Source organism: Pan troglodytes, chromosome 13 (genome assembly GCF_028858775.2).
Source record: "Pan troglodytes isolate AG18354 chromosome 13, NHGRI_mPanTro3-v2.0_pri, whole genome shotgun sequence".
Taxonomy (NCBI): Eukaryota; Metazoa; Chordata; class Mammalia; order Primates; family Hominidae; genus Pan; species Pan troglodytes.
In genome coordinates, this window is record NC_072411.2 from 131,260,969 (window position 1) to 131,282,811 (window position 21,843).

Below are 21,843 nucleotides of genomic sequence, written 5' to 3' on the forward strand. Positions count from 1 at the left end.
TTTATATTTGTTATTGATTCCATGAAGGGCATTGCTGAAAAAACATAGGCTCCATGGTCACCTGTCTTGCTTGTTTAATGGGGCCATTCTGAGATATCATAGCCTGGAGGAGACATTCTTTAACCAGTCCCATCAGAAAAAAATCACTCAGTGTTTACCTTCCAGGGTTTCAGTCTAGGTTCTTCAAAGACATACACGAGATTTTTGTAAATAGCAATCATTTGCAACATGTTCTGGAAGACCGCGCACTGAAACAAACCCATCATACTATAGAACTATTTCAACTGTTGCCACTTCACCATCTCAGGGGCATGCAAAAATTTAAAACAAATTGAGCATTTAGAAAATAAAACAAGATTTTTAAACACAATCAAGGAATAAGTTATTTATGACCCAGTTTAAAAATATTTTTTGATAGAACTATTTGATCTAATTTGTTCTTCATGTTTTTATTACTTGAAAGAGGACAGACACAAAGTATGAAACTCCTCAGCTTTATTAATGCAAACATATTTTTATTAAAGAATGAATGCATTTATGCTAAAGAATAGCTTACATATGTTGTAAAGCAACAAGCATATCTTCAAGAAGTGAGTCCTCCTCAATATGACTCCATGCTTATTCTACATGCCTGAAAACTGGGCCCACACACAGGGGCACACGTACACGCACACAAACGCAGATACGGACACACAGATATGCAGACCGAAATGCTGACACCATCGCTCTCTAGATTGGATTAGCTCTCATTTAAGGCTTCTTAGGTGCCGCAGTGCCCCTAGTATTACCAGGATTGAAAACAGACTTTTAGGAAGGAGCAGCATTACTTCGAAAAGTAGTCATCTGCTCTTGTCCTCCACTGTGTGTATTTTAACAAATACAATTTCATTCTATGTTGACTCTGTGTTTATAATATTTAAAGAACCATGAAATTAAGAAATCTCAGGATTGTTTTAGTGAGAACTTCCCATTCAAAATAAAAAAAAAAAGGGCAATACTGACCCTAAGATATCATCAATTTTATGATAACGCAATAAGATTTCCCTTTAGGTTAAGATGACATGGGTCTCTAGACAAGCCAAGTTTATCTAACTCATTCTGTATCTAAGTGCAATGCTGAGTGATGGGGGCAAGGTTTCCTCGGTGATACCAAATCGGATTTGAAGCTTGCCATCAAGGATGCATCAGACAGGACCATTAATTAAATAAGTTACCATAAATCTCAGCTGGATAAAAGGAGAGTTGACATAGAGTGTGTTCACTTGCTGATCACTCATTCCTCTTTGCCAAGGCTTCTGTTGTTGGGGTTGTTGTTTTAAACTCCTGGTTTGTTTGACTGTTTATTTTATTTGCTTGATTGTTTTCTTCCTTTTGGTGTCCTGCAACATATGCTGAGATTTCATCCCTCTAGGGATGTTAGAAGGGGAAAGAGGGTGGACAGGGCAGCAGGAGGGAAAGGGAAGGGGTCATTAGTAATTGCAAGTATTCTAAGAAAATAGATGAAGTGAATACAATAAGAGGGTACTACTTGGTATATTTATGTAAATAAAAGCATTATCTGTAACTGTGAATTAACTGCCAACTATCAGGTTGTTAGTTGTAAAGCTCAATAAAGGCTGTGCTGATTTGCATACAGAGGAGGGCATCTGCCGTGGGAGAGGAACAGAGGGCCCTCCCGAGATGTTCCTTCCTCCCTGCGGCCAGCGTCCCCATCAGCACCCTGCCCACCCCACTAGAGATCCCATAGGTGCCCCTAACATTCTTGTGGAATTTCATAAGGCAGATGGGAATGGCCCATCCAATAACAGCTGCAGAGTATTTGCCTGAGCGTGGTGAAAACTGGCATGGAGCTCTCCCACAGAGAGGCATTGGGAAATGAGAAAAATAAGAAGAGAGCCTAGAACCTTCCTCCCCATCCACACTCCCACCCTCCTCACAGTCACAGCAGCAGCAGGTTTCAATGTAACGTAATTACTTTAATGATACATTTCTTTAGATTTAGAATTGCTCTTCTGAATTTAAAAAGCTTGGTCAGCCAATAGTTTGGCAGTCTTTTCATCCCAAATTTGAAGCGTTGCTTACTCATCTATTCCCTTGAACTCCGTGACCAATGCTGCCTTTGCTGAAGCGTCTCAAGTTCATTCAGCCATCATCGGATTCCAATTCCTGGGAAACCTCTTCGGAGGAGCTGTTGCTGTGGATCCGCCCGTCGCTCTTCATACTGTGGAAAGTCTTCCTGAAGGCCTCCATCATGGCGTGGGCCAGTTTCTTGGCCTCGAGCTTGCTCTCGCACTCCACGGCGTGGCAGTCCATCTGGTAGGACAGGTCATCATTGATCTCCCTGTAGACCCAGGCGAAGATGTTGGGGCTCACGTTGTGGTCGGCGGTGCAGTAGGCGATGCGGGCCACCTGGAAGGTATCCATGTGCACTGTGGCCTCCCCTTTGTGGTCGAGGTGATGGAGCCAAACTTGGAATGGCCGGATTTCCAGGAGGGCATTGGCCGGAAAGACATCCTCTCTGGCTAGCGTGTGCTTCTTCCAGAGCTCAATGACTGGCTTTTCTGTGCAGCCTGACAAAAACTGCATGCCAGTGGTGGAGACTTTGCCCAGGTAGGTAACCTGCAGATGCAAGAGAGGAAGAAAAGGGAGGCATCAGCAGAAGGCTCTTTGTTCTGATAGACTGAATGAGTAGCTGTTCCACACAGTCATGGTGTCACATTGGGAAGGTGAAGACACTTCTTTCTTGCTCCCTGAAAGAATAACTCATCAAAATTTCTACCTTTTCTCTCTAATGAGTTGCCTACTTGGCAAATGTATTGAAATTATTTGAATAGAGTTGGATTTTAAAATCTAATTTCTAGAGAACTACTCTCCCTCTCCTTACTCCTTTTTTAAACCCCAATTAAAACGAAGAGTATGATCTTTTACATAATTTGGCATTCCTTTAACATCATAAAGTCACTCAAAGTTTATTTTCGGCCAAACACACACAGAATTGAATAATAGGAAGGAATCAAAAGGACACTGAGTTGGAAAAACAAAATCTTTATTAAACTTATCTCCTAGCCTGGGTCTCTTTCCAAATCTCTCAATGTTTGATTTCACTTAGGCTGCCTGCTTCTAATGCCAAGGACGCAAAAACTGTTCTCTTGAAATTATGGCCTAAAGCATGATAGTTTTCCTTCCCAAGATAATTTTTAAAAATAACAGCAGTGCCCAGTTCTTTTTTAACCTAAACTGTTTTTGAACTGATGAGCATCTGTTGATCCGATAATAAGTGAAAGATCTACAGAAGAATCAAGAGTAGAATGCTGGCTTATCACCTAGCTAGGTAGGCAGTATGAAAACTAAGAAAAATAATTCCAAACGATTCAAATACTGTCTTTTTAAAAGCGTGTTTATAATATGCCAAGAAGGGATTTTCATCCTTTCATTGTTTTATTCATTCCACAAAATGCACAGAATTACTATTATCGGGGCATAGGCATTATGGAAAGGCATAAAAACTTAAGAGATCATCTAAGAAATAATATGAAATAGTATATACTTACATTTAAAATTAGTGACACAAATAGAAATACTACGAATGCGAGGACAGAAAGACCAGAAGAGGGTCCGTGGAAACCGTGAGAACTGAGAGGGGACATTTGGTCAGAATGATTCCAAACAATGGTTATATTTAGTGGGACAATACAGGCCACATATAAAAAATTAAAACACAGAAGTTAAGGACTATTGTATCTTTGTGACAAGAGTAGTCCCTTTAAGAAGATAACTTTTTAATAAAGATGTGTAAGTGTGATACATTCCAGAAGTATTTATTGGGAACCTCTTATACACAATGGCAATATAACACATAGGCATGGGGGTTGCTATGAAACTGGGGAGGGCCGAATATCCACAGGAAAGAAATAATTGAATATTCATTCAGAGCACAGTCTTTGAGGCAGGTGAAGTTGAGGTTTAAATCCTAGCTCCACAGTTCACCAGGACAAAACTCTCACCCTTGGCACCTGCACAGCTATGACTCTGATGTAAGGCAGGCCATGGAAAGGGCAGGAAGGGGAACAGCAAAGTACTATGAGTGTTCAGTGGAGGAGGCAGTGGCATACTGATGACAGAAGGCCTCAGGAAGAGGCATTGGATTTCAAAACATTGGCCTCAGACTACATAGGAGCCCAGCAAGTCAAGGTGCTAAAAAGGAGGAGGGAACAGTAAAGGCAAGTAGTAGAGAAAGTCTCAATCAGCTTGGACAAAGAGGCTGTGCTAACCTGAGCACACGTAAAGCGGTAGCCTAAGACAGCCCTGGAGCAGAAGCCGTGTAAGAGGTCCACGACCTCTGGATAAAAATAGGCTGACCTTTGCAGGATCGCCCCACATGTGGTCTGAGGAATCGGGGCATCGTTGCTCCTGCTGGAATGCCACTGAAGGGCCAAGGTCCAAGGAGTGCCTGGATGTGATAGAGCCTGTGAACTCAGACTTTCCTGATGCCAGGAAGAAAGGTGGATGGGGAGGCCTGACTGATAGCAGCGACACAGCCAGCGGGCAAGGGTGGCCTGGATTAGGAACAGAGGCAGTGGGAAAGGACAGGAGGAGGCAGAGGGAATAATATTGCAGGACAAAAACTAACAATACAGGGTGAGTATCCCTTAGATAAAATGCTTGGGACCAGAAGTATTTCAAATCTCAGTTATTTTCAGATGTTGGAATACTTGCATATACATAATGAGATATCTTGGGGAGATAATCTAAGTTTGAACTGAAATTTATTTATGATTATGATTCATATATACCTTATAAACATAGCCATTAGTTTTACCCAATATTTTTAATCACTTTATGCATCAAAGTTCGGTAAATTGAGCCATCAGAAAGCAAACGTGTCACTATCTCAGCCACTCGTGGACAATCTGTGATCATTTGGCAGCAAATAAATTGTGGTGTTTACGCACCAAATAAATTGTGCATAAATAGAAAATGTCAACATATTTAAAAAGGCAGCCCATCCAATGGGAGAAAATATTTGCAAATCATATATGTAATAAGTAATTAATATCTGGAATACATACAGAACACCTAAAAGTCAACAACAAAAAGTCAAAAAACCCAACTTAAAAATGGGCAAAGGCATCCACAGTGGACTGAATAAAGAAAATGTGGTACATATACACCATGTATAAATACTACGCAGCCATGAAAAGAACAAAATCATGTCCTTTGCGACAACATGGACATAGCTGGAGGCCACTGTCTGAAGTGAATTCAGGAACAGAAAACCAAATACCACATGTTCTCAGCATCCAATCCAAACTATGCGCTAATGAGTGTATTATGAGCTGTTGCCCAAACAATTTCATACGAAGTTACCCTAGCCATCATCCTATTATCCTATTATCAGTTCTACTAATAAGCGGCTCACTCAATTTATATACACTTATCACAACACAAGAACCCCTCTGACTACTCCTACCACTTGTTTACTCACTTATAAGTAGGAGTAAACATTGAGTACACATGGACATAAAGATGGGAACAACAGACACTGGGGACCACTAGGAGGGGGAGGGTTGCGGGCGTGAGGGTTGAAAACTACCTACCAAGCATCATGCTCACTACCTGGGTAACAGGACCATTAACACACCAAACCTCGGCAACACGCAATTTACCCATGTAACAAACCTGCACTTGTACCCCTGGACCTAAAAGTTGAAAAAAAGCTTTAAAAAAATAAAGTTCCTGTATGTCAATCCCTGGGGGGAAAAAAAAATGGGCAATGGAAATTAATAGATATTTTTTGAAGCCAAAAAAAAAAAAAAACAAAACATGAAAACATGCTACCATCCTTAGAAAAATGCAAACCAAAACTACAGTTAAATACCACTTCGCACCTGTTAGGATGGCGGCTATCAAAAAAGCAGAAAATAACAAGTGTTGGCAAGGATGAAGAAAAATTGGAATTCATGTATCCTGTTGGTGGGAATTTAAAACAGTACAATTTCTACACCATGTAGAAAACAGTGTGGCAGTTCTCCAAAAAATTAAAAGTAGAGGCCGGGCGCAGTGGCTCACGCTTGTAATCCCAGCACTTTAGAAGGAGAGGCGGGCGGATCACGAGGTCAGGAGTTCGAGACCAGCCTGATTAACATGATGAAACTCTGTCTCTACTAAAAATACAAAAATTAGCCAGGCATGATGGTGTGCACCTGTAATCCCACCTACTCAGAAGGCTGAGGCAGGAGAATCGCTTGAAACCGGGAGGCAGAGGTTGCAGTGAGCTGAGATCACATCACTGCACTCCAGCCTGGGTGACAGAGTGACACTCCGTCTCAAAAAAAAAAAAAAAAAAAATTAAAAGTAGAATTACTATATGACTCTGTAGTTCCACTTCTGGGTATATACCCCAAAGAATTGAAAGATGTATATCAAAGAGATATTGTACACATGTTTATAGCAGCACTATTTACAATAGCTAAAAAGTAGAAGAAATCCAAGTGTCCGTTGATAGATGAATGAATAAACAAAATATAATATATATGTATAATGTATACTGGAATATTATTCAGACTTTAAAAGGAAGCAAATTCTGACAGATACTGCAACATGGATGAATTTTGATGACATTATGCTAAGTAAAATACACCAGCCACAAAAAGACAAGTACTGTACGATTCTATTTGTATGAGGTATTTAGAGTAGTTAACATCATAGAAACTGACCAATTAGAATTGTGGTTGCCAGGGGATTGGGGGAGGGACGAATGAGGAGTTACGGTTCAATGGGTGCAGAGTTTCAGCTTTGCAAGATGAAGACAGTTCTGGAGATGGTTGGTGGTGATAGTTGTGTACATTATGAATGTATTTAATATCACTGAACTGTGCACTTAAAAATGGTTAAGATGGTAAGTTTTATGTTGTATGTATTTTACCAAAATAAAAATAAATTAGGGAAAAAAGCATACGGAGGAAATTAACTTTAGTGCCTGAAATGAGGTATATTTATTTTTACTATTCACTGAAACTAGAAATAACTGTTTTTATGTTTGGTAGAAAAAATCCTGATTTGCTCTAAAGGCACACTTTCTCTCTCTCTCTCTCTCTGATATTTTTCTAAAAATTGCATACAGAAATATATATCATGACATAATTTAAAAATACTTCTAAAAAACTTTATTGAAAGTTGTAGATGATTCACTCCAATGAAAACCAATTTCATAGTAGCAAAATTTTGGTAACTAAGAGAAAATAACTTCCTCTTTATAAATCTTTATAAATATGTATTACCTATAAAATAAAGATTTTAAAAGAAATAAAGTTGTATTTTGGAGGTGTACTGGAGAGATGAGTGGAGCACAGATGTGTAGCTTATATGAGATTATATAAATTCGAAATATATTATCTATATGAGATTATATAAATTCAAAGAAATATTGTTAATGGCCGGGTGCAGTGGCTCACACCTATAATGCCAGCACTTTGGGAGGCCGAGGTGGGCAGATCACAAGGTCAGGAGTTTGAGACCAGCCTGGCCAATATGGTGAAACCCCATCTCTACTAAAAATACAAAAATTAGCCAGGTGTGGTGGCAGACACCTGTAGTCCCAGCTACTGGGGAGGCTGAGGCAGAAGAATCGCTTGAACCTGGGAGGCAGAGGTTGCAGTGAGCCGAGATTGTGCTACTGCACTCCACCTGGGCAACAGAACGAGACTCTGTCTCAAAAAAAAAAAAAAAAAAAAAAAGAAATATTGTTAACAAGTTGGCACTTCTTAAAGAAATATAGGGGCTGGGCGTGGTGGCTCAGGCCTGTAATCCCAGCACTTTGGGAGGCCAAAGTGGGTGGATCACTTGAGGTCAGGAGTTCAAGACCAGCCTGGCCAACATGGTGAAACCCATCTCTACAAAAAATACAAACATTAGCTGGGTATAGTGGTGCACGCCTGTAGTCCCAGCTACTCAGGAGGCTGCGCAGGAGAATTGCTTGAACCTGCAGGAGGCAGAGGTTGCAGAGGGCTATGATTGCACCACTGCACTCCAGCCTGGGCAACAGAGTGTGACCTTGTCTCAAAAAAGAAAAGAAAAGAAAAGGAAAGAAAAGAAACGAAAAGAAAGGAAAAGAGAAACATAGGAAAACAATTATCTGAATGGGGTTTCCTAGAAATGGAATGGAAAGAATTCTTTAAATAGCGTGTCCCTAAAAATGGAATGCAAAGGGATAAAATGATGTAGCAAGACCGTCTCCCCTCAGAAACTCTTTTCAATCAGCCCTGCTGTTATCCATAATGGCCCAAGTTCCGGAATCCTGACCTATGTCTGTGCACTTTGCTCTAGGAAGTCAATTATTTACTGCCTGTCCACATATTTCTTAATTCTCCCATTAAATTCTCCAGAGTTTGGCATTAACCCATAATGTTGACTGTAAGTCACTGAAAAACACTATTCAGACCTTTTTCCAAAAGTGAACTTCCCTCTTTATTTTTTTGTATACGGTTTAATAGAAATGCATCTTATGGCTCTGATTTTCAAGGGAAATTGAGTAAAAACTTAAAAAAAATTAATTGTCTCAAAATACCAATGATTCAGTTATGCTCTGCATGCAACCATGCCCCCTGTGTATTTGGGCCATGGAGTTCCCCCATCTCAATAAACAGAAACCCTATAATATGGGCCATTATACCTGTATATTTCTATATCAACACTGTTACAGGGACTTGCTCTAAATATAAATAGAGAGGTCTCCTCCTGCCATGGTTTCTCTCATGTGGGAAAATTCCCTTTAATATTCTTCTGTGAGCACACCCTCCTTATGAGTAAGAACACAGAACTCAATGTGCAAGGCTGCTTCTGGAGGTTCCGCAACCAACATAGCTGTGCACCAATGTCAGGTTTGGTTAAGGAGAATCCTGTTATCCTGTCTATGAAAGAGGTGAATACTTTCTAGAGGAATAATAGGCCCTGTCTTTAAGAGTCGCAATCTTCCAGAGCCACAAAGTAGACAGAAAACACCAACTTATAAAATTGGTCACAAAATGTGTCCAAAATGATACACAGATTTTTCTTTGAGCCTTCACCACCCAGGGTGCTGGAACAAAGGGACTTGGAAGATGACAAGAGGAGTCTTCAGGAAAAGTAACAACTAGCTGGAAATTGCAGTAAATACCAGCATCTTTTCTATGGTTGCAGAAACAGGCATTGGGCATGAAACTTATTACAAATGAATCATTCTGAGAGAAATAAAATGAACACTTTCCCCATGTGTCATTCCATGGCATAAACTGATCTCCCAAACACAGACATTTGCAGTGTGTGTAAATGGACTTGCCCAACCCCAACTGAAGAAGTTATTTAAGAATATTCACAGCCTGTGAAAATATACAGAGGCTGTGAAGCCAAGGGACCCGCCAGAGTGTCTGCAGTGTTAACAGCGTCGGATCAGGAGAGAGCAGTGTCCTCAGAATCTCTCCTTCCAACTCATGAGTTTTCCAACACCCCAGCCAGCTCTGCATTCATGAATCACCATTCCCTGCTCATCTGTGGCAAAACAAACTTGGTTGCCCGACATTTATCCTTCTGGTTGAGCAGTACCATTTGTTTCCCCTGGTGGCCGGTCCCTATTTCATTCTGGCCTGAGAAGCTGCTGTTTTGAACCTGACTCACCTCACGCTAGACTGGAGAGTGGGATCAAAAGGGTAATGTCAAGGGTTCCCAAACAAAGATGGAAGATGGGATGGATGATTGTGCAAGAACCCAAGCACCTGCTTTCCTGGAGTTCTTCGACTTCCCAAGCTGGATGAGCCCAGCTTCACAAGCTTAGCTTGGGTTCCACTTACTGCTGGGCTTCTCAAGAATGACAAGCCAAGAATAAAGACTTTCTAGAGGTCTCTCTTGAGATACAAAAGACTTTGCTGTGACTAACACAAGAACAGAAAACCAAACACTGCATGCTCTCATTCATAAGTGGGAGTTGAACAATGAGAACACATGGACACCAGGAGGGGAACATCATACACCAAGGCCTGTTGGAGGGTGGGGGGCTAGGGGAGGGAGAGCATTAGGAGAAATACCTAATGTAGATGATGGGTTGATGGGTGCAGCAAACCACCATGGCACGTGTATGCCTATGAAATAAACCTGCACATTCTGCACATGTATCCCAGAACTGAAATATAATAAAAAAATTTAAAAAATATTTTACTGTTTTTCCATTGTCTGTAGGACATACAATATGTACCCAGCTGACATAAAATAACATGATAGGAAAAGAGAATGGAGGAAACTTTGCTGGGAATCCTAATAGCCTTTGGGTTCCAAGGCAGAAGATGAGAAAAAGAAAAGCTGCTCTTAACCCTGGGCAAAATACCAGAGTCAAGCTCTTCTTCCATCACATGGATTCGCACCTGCACATTCCAGAGAAAAGGCAAAGGGTGCAACACAGAGATTTATGACCTCAGCTTGAATCTGCTCCTTTCTTGCTGGCCACAGAGGCACAGAATCCACTGGGCACTTTGAAGAGTGGAGATGGATCTGCATGCCAATTTCCCAACAATCTAAACCACAAACACTGACTCGATAATTATGACCATGAACCTGTATTACAAGCTTTAAGCCATGAAGAAGGTATCAAAGGATAGATGCTGTTCATAGTGAAATCTATGAAATTATTGTCGGCACAATAATAAATTTTGGAGGTCTAGAAGAATGCAGAGGGAAGACACAAAGGGGGCTACTAGAACCAATTCCTGGTTCCTGGGAATCACTAACAGGAACAGAACCAACAGCCAACATTTATCCAGGACTTACTCTATGCCAGGTACTTGGCTAAATGCTTTATATGGATCATTAATCCTCATAATAATTCCATAAGGTATGTACTAGCTGTTTCTATAGATTAGGGAACTTGTAAGAGGTTGAAGTAACTTGCCCAAGGTCACAGAGTGGCCAGAACTTGAACCTGGACAGTAGGACCCAGAAACCTGGCTCACATTTGCCACATCCCAACTGCCCTTCTCAAGGCTGGTCCCTTTAGACTTGTGGTGAGCCTGCTAACAGGATCCTGTCTGGTTCCTCCTGGAGCTCCCTGCCCAGTTTCAGCATCAGCCATCAAGGAGTTGCAGGGTCCTCCATCAGTCTTCCTGTACCCTGGAGACACCCATAACAATAGCAAAGGGGAGTGGAAATCTGGGAATTATTTTCAATACTTCAAAAGGGCCAAGAAAAGTTGTTTTCTGACAGTGTCTCTTTTATTGTGTGTATGTATATATATATATATATATATATATATATATATATATATATACACACACACACACACATATATATACACATACATAGTATAAGCAAAAAATGAACTCACATTTACATAATGTGATTTATTGGGCAAATAAAATTGCTCAAAATATGGAGCCTATGATGGAAAATGTGTACCTGTCAGTGATCACATTGGAACCCAGTGATCAAAACTAGGCCACTCATTTTCCACTGAGAAGTCAGTGGCAGTCCCAGAGCCCACCAGTGAGAGAATCAGCTCTTGGGCCCATGTCTCCCAACTCTAAGAAAAATGTTCCTTCCATCTCAGCATGTGACTCCTTAAGCTAACTTCTATAATAAGGCATAGCATTAGATACAGTGATGGCTGATTTTATGCATGGATTTGGGTAGGGCATGGTGCCCACTCTTAGGTCAAACACCAGCCTAGATGTTGCTTGAAGGTATTCTTTTTTAGATGTGATTAACATTTAAATCAATAGACTACGAATAAAGCAGATTACCCTTCAGAATGTAGGTAGGTCTCATCCAATAAGGTTAAGACCTTAGTAGAGAGAACAGATGCCCAAGCAGGAAGAAAATCTGCTTCTAGACTGATTTCTGACTCAAGACTGCAACGTCTCTTCCCTGGATCTCCTGTCTGCCCACCTTCCCTTAAAATGTTGGGACTCGCCAGCCCCTACAATGATGTGAGTCAATTATTTTAAAGATATGTCTGTCTCTCTCTCTCTCTCTCTCTCCACCCCCCTCCTTCCCTCTACTCACACACATACATATAAATGGGGCCAATCATTTATATGTGTGTGTGTGTGTGTGTGTGTGCACCAACCTAACACCACTCCTTTGTTGCAAATGCAATGATTCTGATACCCAAAGATCTGAGAACGCTTGCCCCAAATCCCACAGCTGGTCTCGGAAAAGTGAAATGTAGAACCCAAGTCCTCCACCACAAAACAAAAGCTCTTTCCACTGCTTTAATTTCTTCACTTGAAGAGGATTCAGACACCTTAGTTTCCATTCTTATATCATGTACCTTTTCTCTGGCCATTTCTTCAAATGTCCATACTGAGACCAAGGCCTAGTCAGGGACAGCAAAAAGCAATAGGCACCCTACCAAGGCTTTTTAAACATCCTGCAAGGTGGTTTGGGTCAAAGGCAGGTAAACTGTCCTTAACCAGAGATGTGTTTGCATAGCCCAAGGATTTTAAATTATAATGCATCAATCATTGAAAGAAAAAGACAGTGTGCATAGTTAATATTCAGACATCATATTCCTAAAGAACTCTGAAATGGTGTTTAACAAAGCAAACCATTCCCACTTCAAAGAATAATTCCAAAAAGCAAACATTAAATCTGTGCTATGCTGGTTATTACCCTGCCTCTCGTGCATTGTGTATCAACATACTAGACAACACATGCTAAAAAATTGCTCTTGGAGCCCAACACTATGGTGGGTAGGACTGTGCACATCCCTCAATAAAGGCAGTTGAAACCCTCAGAAGGCCAACCCAAGAGGCTTGGTCTCGGCTCAGAGCAGGCCTGGGCATCCTTTATGGTTGCAATGGCTCCAGAGTCCTACTCCTCAGCCCTACAGGCTTCTGTGTGTCATCCTCAGGAAGCTCATATGACTCTGAATCAAAGCTAGGTTTTTTCTTTTGTTTGGTTTGTTCCCAGAGTGAGTCTCTGATACCATTTTGGGGTCTGTTTTTTGGCAGATCTATTTCACTTCATCAGGATAAAAGTAGATCTAGGCCAGGTGTGGTGGCTCACGACTGTAATCCTAGCACTTTGGGAGGCTGAGGCAGGCAGATCATGATGTCAGGAGTTCGAGACCAGCCTGGCCAACACAGTGAACTCCACCTCTACTAAAAATACAAAAATTAGCTGGGTGTGGTGGCAGGCACCTGTAAACCCATCTACTTGGAAGGCTGAGGCAGGAGAACTGCTTGAACCCGGGAGGCGGAGGTGGCCGTGAGCTGAAATCACGCCACTGCACTCCAGTCTGGGCAACAGAGCTAGACTCCAGCTCAAAAAAACAAAACACAACATAACAAAAAAAACCAAAAATGGATCTAGCTGTCCCATGGCTAGACTGGGATGAAGCCTACTAATTGTCATTCACCATGGGGCTACCCCTCCAAGTCTTCTGCCTAATGTCTGCTTAGCCAGGTTAACCTGCCTGACCACGAAGTAGAGGGTAAGCTTAGCTGCCTAAACAAGGCCTCCCTCTGACTTTAACAGTCTGTTTTGGTTTGTTTTTCTAAATGGAATGATTATGACCCAGAAAGGCATACAGACTTACTCTTAATTTTTTTAATAGTATCAAACATGCCGATTTTATAAAGTACACAATCTCTAGGGCACATATATGCACATGCCTTGGTTGGGAGATATTTATTTCAGTAACTTTCCTAAGGCTAAAAATATTGAGAAAATTTAAAAAATGCTTAGCACTTTTCCCTAAGTATTTGCACAGATTATGTTGATATAATCTATAAAAATATTAATAGAAATTTTATTAGGAAATATATTTTTATTATAGAAATATATACCACGGAGGAAAAAGAAAATTTACCAAGACCCAATATCAAGGAATAACTAAGTACTATTTTTGAACTCTAGCAAAGAGGTGAACATTCCTTCAGCTGTTAAATACAGCATGTGTCCCACAATTAGGTAGTAAAGTGACAGATTTATTTCTGCCACTTGTATTAGAACTTAGTTCCAATGATGCAGAGTGACTTGAGATTTTGTGCCCCATTTTGCACTTATCAAGCAGTCCCCATGTGCAATTTGTCCTGTCGATTGGCTCTTGGATGTGTGAAGCTTGGAAATATTGTCATTGTCACTGTCAAAGACAGAAGCGATTTATCTTGAAGGTACTGAAGTGTGCCCCTGAAGACAAAGTCACTTAATAAAAACGACACCATATTGAAATACACATCCCCTCATGTGGCCCCTTCTGGTGAGCTGGCCTTAGGATGATAAAACCTGGAGCTGTTCCACCCAGAGGCCCAAGAACAATTTATTTCCTGACAGGTCTGATACCTCTCCCTCTGCTTTCTAGTCAGAAGAGTATACTGAAAAGCGACAGAAATTCAGCAGAGCTCTCTAGGCCCTAACATGTTCACAACGAGAAAATTCTCTAAATGATAAATCAATATCAAGCACACTGCTTGAGAGTCATCCTGACAAATGGATTCAAGGGACAAACAGTGTGGCAGGTGAAAAATGTCACCAATTTTAGTCCTTGTAGCACTTTATCAATTCATTTTCCTTCATGCACAACTCATTAGGAATGGATCACAGAAGGCACTAAATATTTAGAAAGAATAATGTTGAGACAGCATGTGGTTAGAGGTCACAAACACACAAATCTACTGGCTACAAGTCTAGAGATTCTAGTAAGCAACCAGTGGAGATTTGGAACAAAAGAAGGAGAGGTACACTGAGGCTAATTAGACCTGGAATTGTTATATATTCTAGAGAAATGAATACATATTTAAATAAATACCTTTACATGAATGTTCATAACTTTATTTGCAATAGCCAAAAACTAGCAGTCCAGATGTCTTTCATCAGATAAATGGTTAAGTAAACTGCGGTACATCCATATCATGGGATACCACTCAGCAATAAGAAGGAATAAACTCTGATATGTGGAACAACTTGGATGAATCTCTGGGGGGAATTACACTGAGTGAAAGTCACCCTCCAAAGGTTACATACTATATGATTCTATTTATATATAAATTTTGATATAACAAAACTTTAGAACTGGAGAACAGATTACTGGTTGTCAGGGATTAGGGGCAGGGACTACTTTTATTTATAACTATCAAAATGTATCATATATTTATGTTGTTCTGATCAATGGATATTAATACTAATTGTAAGGATAACTCAAACCAAAGAAATATTTAAACTTAAAGATGTATTGTTACAGAAAATAATTTTTGAAAATTTCAATTGCTTATATATTTTTCTTGCAGAGAAAATATGACAGGGTAGACAATAAATGATTAAGCAACAGTTATGAAATCCACTCTCTCCCTTTATGAGGCAGAAAGGGAGGTAACCCTAGAGAAAGAAAGAACCTAGTCTAATCTTATTGTCAACTTGTTAATGACCACGTCTTCTGCTGTTTGCAAGTAAGCAAATCCTTTATCTGTGGAATTCTTTTTGTAGGATATACCTGTTTGCCTAGAATCGGTAAACAAACCTGAAATCTGTGGATTTATGGCATATAGCTTCCAAGAAAGAATCTCACAATGTAACTAAGTATAAAATGGAGATGTTTCAAGATTAAAAGGGTGCCCTCTACTTAAGTAACGCCACTGTATACAGTATTAGGTATCTTCTGTGCCGATTTGAGCCAGACCATATATAATGCAGCGAGAAAGGACTGAGGGTGCTGTACTGACAGTCCTAGCTCACATTCTATTTGCTTGTGCTTTCTAATTATTTGGTTATTTGTAATTATTAGTAAAGTTTGGTACTAGATGAGCTTTTTTATTTGAATATCCAATTCTTTGTATAATCTCACAGAGTAACATATAAAAGACTGAACCATAAACTTATATTAGGTTGAAATTCTGTGTGGAAAATAGAAGGGCTGTTAAAGTTCAAGGAAAAACAATGATAAAATTTATGATTATTAAAGAAGAGCTTGTTCATGATATTTTTAAAGAGATGCCAGCTTGGTGTTTAGATTATATTAGCTACATTTAAAAGAGCCATGTAGAAAATTATTTAAAATGACAGTCTTTAACATATGCTAGAAATTATATCCCTTGCAACTATTGAAACTTAGAACAAAAATATTTGATATATACTTAAAAATGTGTGGTTAACTAGAATATTAACATATTTGGTAGAAAACTGAATGAAATCCCTAGATTATCTCTTAACTGGCAGATTCTTATTTAAAATATCTACTCGTAGTATTACATAATTAGAGAAATGCAAATTAAAACAACACTGAGATACCTGTCTCACCGGACATACTAATGAAAAGTAAAATGTATGGCCCATATTCTGTTAGCAAGGCTGCAGAGAAACAGACACTCATATATTGATGGTTGGAATGCAACTTAGTACAACCCTTTTGGAAGGGAACTATCATTCTATAACAAAACTCTATATGTCTTTTGAATCATCAATATCATACCTAGGAATTTACAATGAAGGTACTCTTCAATATGAAAATACATAATCACAGTTTATCCAATGTTGCATTATTTGTAATCATAAGATACATAAAACAATCTAAATGCTCGTACCAAATAAAGCAGTTGAATACATTACAGTAAATCAATCTAATCTACTATTCCACGTGTGAAAAGGAGTAAGAAAGAGTATATGTACTTACATGAAGTGACTTATTGGGTATATTGTTATGTGGAAAAAAAAAAAAAAAAGGCTGGGCACAGTGGCTCAAGCCAGCAATCCCAGCACTTTGGGAAGCTGAGGAGGGCGGATCACCTGAGGTCAGGAGTTTGAGACCAGCCTGGCCAACATGGTGAAAGCCCATCTCTACTAAAAATACAAAAAAAATCGCGGCACTGCACCCCAGCCTGGGCAACAAAGCAAGACATCGTCAAAAAACAAACAAACAAACAAACAAACAAACAAAGTAAAAAAAATTGTTTTGTGTAAGCAAGTAGGGGAAGTGAAAGTGTATATTTTTATATATTTGTTTGTGAAAAAAGAAACCAGAAGAAAAAACTGATTACCAACATGCAGTGGTTGCTTGGGAATGGGGTTAAAATAATGGGGATGTGGGAATGGGTAGAAGGCATGAAGAAGTGATACTTCTTTAACTATACCTTTTTGTATAGTTGTGACTTGCAGAATCATGGATACAAAAATTAACACAATCAAGAGAAACAGGGAGAAAATATTCAACATATAACCGAAGTAAAAATGAGTAAACCTAACTGGATTGCAAATGAAAAACATAACTGCAGTGAAGAGAGGAAAAAACAAGCTCAAATAACATTTTAACACAGTATTTGGACAATATTCCCTCTGGCTAAAGACAGAAAAACTATAAACCATCATTGTACTTTAGTTAGTAGGTTTATTTATCAAAGTGCCATAGACTTACAAAGCTGAACTTACTTCATGCATATTAAAGAAATAAGTTAAAAAGTAGCTATACAGTAAATGTTGAGAACCACATTTCTCATTGCTAAAGAGAGTTACAAATATGCAAAGCGGGGAGGCTACACAGAACCCTGGGACATTGGAGTGGAACTGGAGTAATTCCAAATCCATGGCTTTCAATATATCTAGATATGTAGACACTGACATCAATATACAGGTGAGTTTGTGTGTACATGCATATATACATATACTTCTTAGCTGTGCCTAGCACCCTGCGAGCAGTAATGTGCCAGTCACTGTGAGCGTAACTAAAGCCCAGATCTTGGTTTCTAAATATCATTCTCCACTAAAAGAAGCCAGCCCTACTCAGACAGAGCTGTTTCAGGGCTGTCACACAAAACAGTGACATGGTCCTGGAACATCACGCTTTACCAGAAAGGAGGAAAGTGCCCAAAGAATGATATAAACATGTTCAAAGGACAGAGGCACTTGAAGGGGCTCCTGCTGGCCAAACTGGGGACAATTAGACCATCAAAGTAAATTATTATAGTAATGATTACAACCCACAGAATGGGTAGGAATCCATGAATCAATATTGATATAAATAGATAAACGAATAAATTGTAGGAAGAAAAAGAAAAGTTCCTATACTAGAACACAAACTAATAAAGGTAAAAGAGGCGATGAGACTAGAAAATCACCGTTTGACTCCCAGTGAAGTAATAAATGTTGCAGGCAAGAAGTATCAGTGGATGCTAAAATTTGGGACTAAACATCTGATGAGAAATCGGATATTTACACAGAAACAAAGTACCTCCACAAGACACCTATTATTTACAAATGGAGAGCAATAAATTCTCAATGGACAAATCTAACACACCCCATCACAACTAAGTGATAAAGTCATATACACTGTGAAGAATTCAACATTACTTCCATTATCCCCCTGCCAACCCCCTGAACCCAATCTTACGGAAATGTTGAACAAATCCAAATGGAAGGGCATTGCTTAAACTTCCAAAGTATAAAGGTCAGAAAGACTGAGAAAGAATAAAGATCTGCTCCAGATTAAAGGACATTAATGAGACCAATCTCATTATCCTGGATCAGTTCCCGGGCACTCATTTACTTTTAGTTTGATGTAAAGTACAATAGTTTACAATTGTGAAAATATGAGTAATGTCTCTAGATTATATAATAGTATTGTATAAATGTCAATTTTCTGATTTTGATAACTGTCCTGTGGATAAGAGAACCTCTTACTTTCTAGGAACCATACTCTGAAGTACGGAGACATCATGTCTACATTTTGCGATCAAACAGTTCAAAAGACAATAATTGTGTGTCTGTAAGAGAAAAAGATAGAAATACACATACATATAGAATATAAATGATAAAGTAAATAAATATTGGGGGAATATGGGAAAAAGAAACCTATGTATATTGAAATATTTTATAATAATTTTTCAACTTCTTTTGTTAAAATTATTTCATAATAAAAAGCTAAAAAGAATATCAATGAAGACGTGTCCTTGGCTCAATCTTAAGTGAAAAAGATGAAGATTTTCATGAGCACATACAGTTGACTAAGCAATGTTCATATCCTGAAGAGTAAATTTAAGATATATTCAAAAGACCTGTTTGTGATCAAAATCCACCCTCTCATGCTGGCTGGATCAATCTATTTTAGTGACATGTGACAAATTCTACTCTGACCGTCCTGGAGCACACATGTGTGTGGCAAGAAGAGGGCTGAGGGAGGAGGAGGAGAGTGTATCCAGGGATTTAACTGGAAAATACACCAGGTTAAAAATAATACCTTTGGCAATAAAATCTGTGACCACTCAAAAGCTTTCAATGTCATATTCTACCTTCTCTTTACAAAATAGAACTCAATGCATGATGTGAAAGTAATTTTTAATGACTAGTCCCGTTACATTTTCATATTCTTAACATAATCTTGGAACCACAGATTTTCTGCTATTACCTAATGAGCTGATCCAAGGAAATACTGTGACAATTTGACAATATTGTTACTATTCATCTCCATATTAGAGTTATTACATTGAAAAAAATCCTACAGGAGTTTCCTATTAGATTTTTTTCTTTTTTTAAATTTTTTTTTGAGAGAGAGAGAGAAATGGGGGAGGGGAGAAAGAGAGAGATAGGAGAAAGGGAGAATTTTTTTTTTTTTTTTTGAGATGGAGTCTTGTTCTGTCTCCCAGGCTGAAGTGCAGTGGAGCGATCTTGGCTCACTGTCACCTCCGATTCCTGGGTTCAAGCGATTCTCCTGCCTCAGCCTCCAGATTAGCTGTGATTACAGGGGCTCGCCACCAAGCTCGGCTAATTTTTGTATTTTTAGTAGGGACGAGGTTTTGCCATGTTGGCCAGGCTGATCTCAAACTCCTAACCTCAGGTGATCCACCTGCCTCGGCCTCCCAAAGTGCTGAGATTACAGGTGTGAGCCACCGTGCCTAGCTGAGAAATTTCTTTTTAAGAAAGGAGAATGATATCAAATATTTAGAAATACAGAAGAAAGTACTGATAATATAGAGGCTTATGGATTGTAATTTTGAATGGTGTCTAGTTAAAGTCATTGCCAAGAAGTGTATTCTTAAGAGAAGAAAAAAAAAGAAGCTTTTCTCTTCTTTAATGTTTGGAAAACAAGAATAAAGAGCGAAGCAGACTCAGGATATTTTGAGATGAACGGCTACTTCAGCGAGCACATTTATTTTTAGTGAGAGTGTACTTGCACTGGTGCAAAGGTTTCAAATCATGATGGATTAAGGAAAAGCATGAAGCTCTTTCATTATTTTTCAAGAAGCACCTTCTCAGTGGTCCAGGGAGCAGTCTTATTTTCTTATTTTAGGGCACAGCAGCACATTACTAGCAGGGCAAAGCAGGCAATCACTGTCTAGTAGATAGATTCAGAATTGCTTCCTTCTGATTCATTCAGAAGGAGAGAGCCATGCCTGGCCAGCCATGGAAGCCATCGGCTTAGGTAAGCAGAAAATGCATCTTGGCAATGCCCGGGGCAGACCTGTGAACCACATTAGAAGAAATGGCTCTGTGGCCAGCCAAGGAAGAGCAAGGACACATCCAGCTCAAATCCTTTGAAGTCCTTTAAAAGATGATTATCTGAATTCTCTGGGCCCCTTCCATATTTCAGGACCTTGTATGTGTAAAGCAAAGATACAGAAACCGTGACTCACAGATTTAAACCAGGAAAGCAGATCTCTTTTTAAAGAGAACTTTATTTTTATTGTTTTAGGAAATGTCTCTTTATGATGAATGTCCTTGTAAACTCTGGATTTTCCATGTGGCTGTTTGCATATTGACTTTTTCGACTGTGCTTTTCCCAAAACCCTTCTGTTGGGCTGGAGTGTACCTGGGTGTTCCTGCTTTCCCCCATCACCTGACTCATGAGGATGCTGAGATGCTTGTGTGAGAAGATCTACCAGGACTTAAAGGGCAATCTATATCCTGCAGGAATACAGAGGCGGATCATTGACAGAGCTGGTGCTGAGTTAGCTCCTCTCTGCCCATCCCACCAAGAAAAAGGTGGGACCTGCACTCCACCACCACCTGGCCCCTCTCCCCTGCTTCCCCCACAAATGGTCTCCCTCAGAACCCTAGATGAGAGACAGCCCTGCATGTCCCTCTCCTTCCTATCTTAGAGACAGTTCCAAATGTCCCTCCATTATTGCCAGCTCTCAAACTCTACACTAGTGATTTGATACTGAATCTAAGTTGGAAAGTCAAACTTGATTTCCCTGTAACACCAAGTTCTACAATGGACAATAATGAAGATAAGTCTTTGTGCTCATCATTTCCTGAGGAAATGGCCATCACAGCCTCGCTCTGCCCCTTGGACTCAGGACTGTTTTATGCTTCTTGCCAGGCCCCTCCATTTTGCTTTGTGTATGACTGTCTAGGAATTCACAGTAACAGCCCATGCTAAAGTGTAAATTCCTAGAATGTAGAGATGTGAGTCATAGTAATAGCATACCACACACTGCTTGAGCCCAATAAAGACTAACGAATAAAAAATAAATTAATTCTCCTTAACGTCCAACATTCTAATGGCACAAAAACATATTAGGTATTACCATTTTTAAATCTTTTAAAATTCAGGGTAGTTTTTTTTTTAGATGGAGTCTCACTCTGTTGCCTAGGCTGGAGTGCAATGGTACGATCTCCGTTCACTGCAACCTCTGCCTCCCAGATTCAAGCAATTCTCCTGCCTCAGCCTCCCAAGTAGCTGGGATTACAGGCACCCACCACCACGCCCGGGTAATTTTTGTATTTTTAATAGAGATGGGGTTTTGCCATGTTGGCCAGGCTAGTGTCCAACTCCTGACTTCAAATGATCCACCCACCTTGGCCTCCCAAAATATTGGGATTACAGGCCATAAGCCACTGTGCCCAGCGATTCAGGCTAGTTTTATGTGGAGAGTTTATTTTTCTTTTGGATAT

The 21,843-nt window shown here is 39.6% G+C and overlaps 1 protein-coding gene across 3 annotated transcripts in view; it reads right to left on the reverse strand.

The window, feature by feature from the left end:
- Positions 1-480: 480 nt before the first annotated feature.
- PID1 (phosphotyrosine interaction domain containing 1) overlaps positions 481-21,843 on the reverse strand; it is a 250,284-nt gene continuing 228,921 nt past the window's right edge. For all 3 annotated transcript variants that reach the window (XM_526050.8, XM_024355104.3, XM_063790847.1), the window contains exon 3: positions 481-2,619. In XM_526050.8, coding sequence (XP_526050.2) covers positions 2,143-2,619 — 477 coding nt within the window. In that variant the 3' untranslated portion in view covers positions 481-2,142. The remainder of the gene's footprint in view (positions 2,620-21,843) is intronic.